At 38.6% G+C, this 5,000-nt stretch overlaps 1 protein-coding gene across 1 annotated transcript in view; it reads left to right on the top strand.

Moving 5' to 3' along the window:
- Positions 1-5,000, top strand: part of LOC132853251 (voltage-dependent R-type calcium channel subunit alpha-1E) — a 114,822-nt gene that overhangs the window by 82,967 nt on the left and 26,855 nt on the right. The window contains exons 16-20 of the mRNA XM_060880821.1: positions 4-135; positions 411-480; positions 733-850; positions 1,182-1,249; positions 1,507-1,598. Coding sequence (XP_060736804.1) covers positions 4-135; positions 411-480; positions 733-850; positions 1,182-1,249; positions 1,507-1,598 — 480 coding nt within the window. The remainder of the gene's footprint in view (positions 1-3; positions 136-410; positions 481-732; positions 851-1,181; positions 1,250-1,506; positions 1,599-5,000) is intronic.

Raw genomic sequence — 5,000 nt, 5'->3', positions numbered from 1 at the left:
CAGGTACTGGGCATCTCTGAGAAACCTGGTGGTGTCTTTGATGAACTCCATGAAGTCCATCATCAGTTTGCTCTTCCTTCTCTTCCTCTTCATCGTGGTTTTTGCTCTGCTGGGAATGCAGCTCTTTGGGGGAAGGTGAACATTTTACATTATATTTTTTAACTGAACAATTCAATTTATTTGTATAGCTCTTGTAACAATAGCCATTGTCTCAGAGCAGCTTTACAGACGTACACAAACACGGAATAAAATTGAGTTATACCTCCCTCAGGTGTTAAAGGAACATGAAAAATCTGTCTTGGACATAATTGTATAAAAATGAATGAAAACAGAACTAAGTGACAATGAAACACAGTTTGATTCAAGAGAGAAATGCCTCACATTCTGTTTTTTTTTCTTTTGTCCTGCAGGTTCATCTTTGAAGAATACACTCCTACTAACTTTGATACGTTTCCAGCTGCCATAATGACCGTGTTTCAGGTACGATGTAAACGAATGCTTTACCTCTGACCCCTAGCACCCCCACATTCTCAACACCCTTCTGACCCTTTTTGACTTCCACATTAGTTATTCATCCATGATCTTATGTTGTTTTGTAAATTAATTTTATTGCTTTTTTCTCTGAAGTGATTTGTGACAGAGATTCATGAGAATCGATCCTGTTTAATGAACCTTTCACACATTCATTGTTTCTGATGTAGCGACTTCTACGTTGTATTGTTGTGTTGTCAGATCCTTACTGGCGAGGACTGGAATGAAGTGATGTATAACGGGATTCGCTCTCAGGGCGGAGTTAAGTCTGGAATGTGGTCTTCCATTTACTTCATCGTTCTCACTTTGTTTGGAAACTGTATCTTTTGTGTAAGGAGTTAATCACAGCGTCTTGACATTAGACTCATGACATTAGCATTACTTTGAATGCTGTAACAGGACAAGCTGTGATTCTGAGAGAATAAAGAGAGAGAACGAGTTTTTATCGCTGCTGTAATGGACATGACAACAAGAACTATATATAACTACAAGCATATAAAACCATGATTAGCCATTAAAACAGAAATTGTATAAATTCGAGAGCTTTTCATGCTTGTGTTCCTCAGGGCTCTATCCTGGGCTCTTTAAACTTTCTGTATACTTTAAAATCTGCTCTTTTTTTCACCACAAATCCTGAACCTAACTCTCAGACACGCTTTTAAACGTCTTCTTGGCCATCGCTGTGGACAATTTAGCCAATGCTCAAGAGCTCACCAAGGTAACGATGTGTAACTGCATCTACAACCTGTAAAGGAAATATTCTGAATTTTATCAAAAGTATTGCATTATTTTTGTAATTTACAGTTTATTTAGTATAAAAGATGTTCTTAAACTGTCTGAAGTCTGAGGCTTGGCCTCTGGTGCTGTCATGTAACCTGATAAAGTGAGAATGTTCAGGATCACAACACGTGTGTACTGTTAGCGTTAGTGTTATAGTGTTAACTTGTCCTTTTGTCATCTCTGCTCACTGTGTAGGATGAAGAGGAAGAAGAGGCAGCGTTTAATCAGAAACACGCTCTACAGAAAGCGAAAGAAGTCGGGCCGATGTCGTCCTTCATGTCATCAGAGTAAGTGGACGGAATGCAGCTCGGCTCGTTCACGACCTGCTAAATAACTAACACGACTAACCACAACGTTGTCTATGAGTGTGTTCAGGTTTATTCACTGAAATCCGCTGAAGAAAACGGGCATGTCTTACTGTTAGGAATCGGAACGTTCGTGCCGTTTAGAGTCATCGATACTAGCGCTGGGTTTCTGTCCGGTTCTATAGAAGTATTATTGAGCTGGTGGTGTGTTCGGAGATCGCGTACAGGTTCTGGTGTCGATTATCAGGTTCTGATCTTTTCACTTCTGTTTGGAGCGACTTAATAGGAAATGTCGTACATCCTAATCCGCTGTTAGAGCTTTGCTAATGTGAGATAAGTCTGATATAATCTGAACCAGCGAGCGCATAAACAGACAACAACAAGCACAGTTTAATGTAATATAAGAGTTTGGATTTCATTCTTTAATTCTTCCGCTTGCTTAAAACAAAATCATCCACATTCTCACAACTTCCTCTCCAACTCAATCATTTATGTTTCTCTCACACTTTAAAAAAAAAGCTCTCATCAGATTTATCCGTTTGCTCACAATCACAGTTTGTTCCACATTTTTCCTGATGCTTAATGAATCTATTTACAGTGACTCTGCTCACTGTTTATATTAATTGAGGCAACCAGGCAAAAATAGACATGTTTTATGAAATTAGCTCTGAGTGTTAAAGAAAAAAAAACATTCTCTCTTTCAGTAGATGGAAAATCAGGACACTTCTTACCTTCACACCCACTAGTCTGTTTGTCACAACTGAATCAGATGCAAATTGATTCTTTGTTTTTTCGTCAGTGAAATTAAATAAGAAAGTAAATAAACAAATAAATAAATAAATATTCTCTAAGGAACACAAACTTTTTCATTCAGTGGTCAGAACTATTATGTAACTAATATTTTAATGTGAACTTTGTAATCACCAAAAATCACCTAAGCACACAGAACAGAGTCAAAGCTAATTAAATGATTAGAGTTCAGAGTCGATTCAAAATCGATTCATATTTGAACGACTTTCTGTTTGTTGTTCACTTTGAATCGGACCGACACCACCTCGCTCAGACGCTGTAGGACCAGAGTGTGATCTCTGTGTAGGCATCTGACTAAAGAACTGCATCCAGGAGGAGAACACAGCAGGGTAAACACTGTGCTGTGTGTGAAAGGAAACTGAATCAGAACCAAATTGAATCTGAAATCTGGTTTATCATGATGAACAGGAGTATGAGGAAATGAAAACGGATTTAAACCTGACTTAATGCTGGATCTGTAGCTTCTTCTGCTGTGTCTTCCTCCTCTGTATGGTTTTTAAGTCAGATGAGAACACAGCAATCATAGTCGAGTGATTCAGCTTCATCTGCGCATCAGACAACACAGTTTGTATTTGGTTGATTGATTATGAATCACATCAAACGGATCAAGATTCAGTCATGAACAAATAAATAAAAAGATAAAACCAATAAGAAACACAGCAAAACCAAAAATAACACTTGGTTATCCCAGGGGACTCCATGTAAAAGTATAGACGGTTATCGCAGGGGACTCCATGTAAAAGTATAGGCGGTTATCCCAGGGGTCTCCATGTAAAAGTATAGGCGGTTATCCCAGGGGTCTCCATGTAAACGTATTGGCCTGTCAAATGGAGTCATAAGCGGGATAGCACCCTGAAACTAGTGAAACGTCTCTCTCTCTCACTCACACACACACACACACATGCACACACACATACGCATGTGGAAGCACTGCATGATTGTAATTTCACCTTGTGAGCATGTGCTAACTGGAAAAATTTCACTCTGACCAAATGTGAGAGGAGAAAAAGCTGTTGTTGTTGTAGTGTGAAGTTGTGGGATTTGAACAGTTCTGATGCTTTGACCCTCTCTGTCAGAACGCATCGGGTCGGTCCGAATGGCGCCGGGTGGCAGGGTTGAGGACTGGAATGTGAGGAATGTGTTGCATCTTGTCACTGAGTTGAGAATGCAGCGGCGACCCGAGAGACTGATATATTTCTTTTTGCACGAGTGCCATTTGGATCCTGCATGTCTGAACCTGCTTGAGAAAAATGACTTGATAAATAAGAACAAAACAAGCGCATGCCTTCAGATTTAGCACGACACACAGGTGACATGGCTTGCACTGCGTTAGCACAGAAAAGAAAATCCTGTAGGAGGGTTGTTTTATATGTATGTGTGTGTGTGTGTGTGTGTGTGTGTGTGTTAATGCTTCTGCATATGAATTCCATTTATAAATGTCTTATATCTGTTCCATGTTTTTCTTCTATTGTCTTTAACATGTCAGAAAAATTCAGATGATTGTACGTTGTTGCTCCTGATCTGTTACCATCCTGTTGTCATGTGATGCTTTGGCTGCTCAGTCACACAGACCAAAATAACAGTTATATTTACTTTCAAAATTTGATTGGAAAAATTAACAATAAACAAACAGTTTAGATCCTTTTTAACTCTAAGATTTCAGGACTTATGCTGCAGGGAAAGGGACTAAGTGGGAGGGGCTTACACTGTCTCTCCTGTCAATCATAGAGACATTATCCAATGGTAGGCGTCTATGAGCTGACAGAAATTTCCTCCGAATGTGTTACGCCCTGCTGTAGCCCTGTCCGTCTCCACCCTCTCTGGTTGATGCTGAACAGTTTTATGACTGAAGGTGTCTTAACCAGCTTTAAACTGGAGCATCTTTATACATCAGAAAGAACTTTAAAGCCTCTGTGGATAAAAAACAAGTTTAACAACTGTTAAAGTGGTGAAATTAAAACAATAAATAAAATAAAATTTAAATAAAATAAATAAAACCGGGGGGTGGGGTTTAACAACTATAAGTAAACCAGGGGGGCGGGGCTTAATCGAGCGTCAAATAAGCATATAAAATTGCACGTGCCTGTCAATCATTTGGTGCATCGGTCACTTATGGTTAGACTATAAAATATGCAGCTATATACACAAGTGTGTTTATGCTGAAAATGTTACGCAGGTTCATGAATAATTAATTGATTAATTGATTGACACGCCTCAGTTTATGAACCCCGCCTCTTTAGTCTCAAAGCTGCAGCATTCCTTTTGACAAATAAATGAAAATCTACAGATGTTGTTGAGATAAACAGTGGAAGGTTTTGGACTGTGTTGTACTGGGTCTGTTTTTGTCTTTGTTCAAAAAACACTAATGTCTTGTTTTCAAACCAATCGCTCGTTGATTAAACGGACCAAACAAGAGTTCACGTTCCAGTAAGTAACTCAGTCTGCTTCAATTCTGATTCTGAATCTCAATTCTTTCACCTCACTGTCACTTTCTAATCTGAGTATTGCTTTAACATTAGCTTATTTATTTATTTATTTATTTATTTATTTATTTATTTGTTTATTTTCTTCTAA

The sequence above is a fragment of the Tachysurus vachellii genome, chromosome 11 (genome assembly GCF_030014155.1).
Source record: "Tachysurus vachellii isolate PV-2020 chromosome 11, HZAU_Pvac_v1, whole genome shotgun sequence".
In the NCBI taxonomy this organism is placed as follows: Eukaryota; Metazoa; Chordata; class Actinopteri; order Siluriformes; family Bagridae; genus Tachysurus; species Tachysurus vachellii.
Note: the sequence above shows the minus strand (reverse complement) of the source record. Positions and strands in the feature narration are given on the sequence as shown.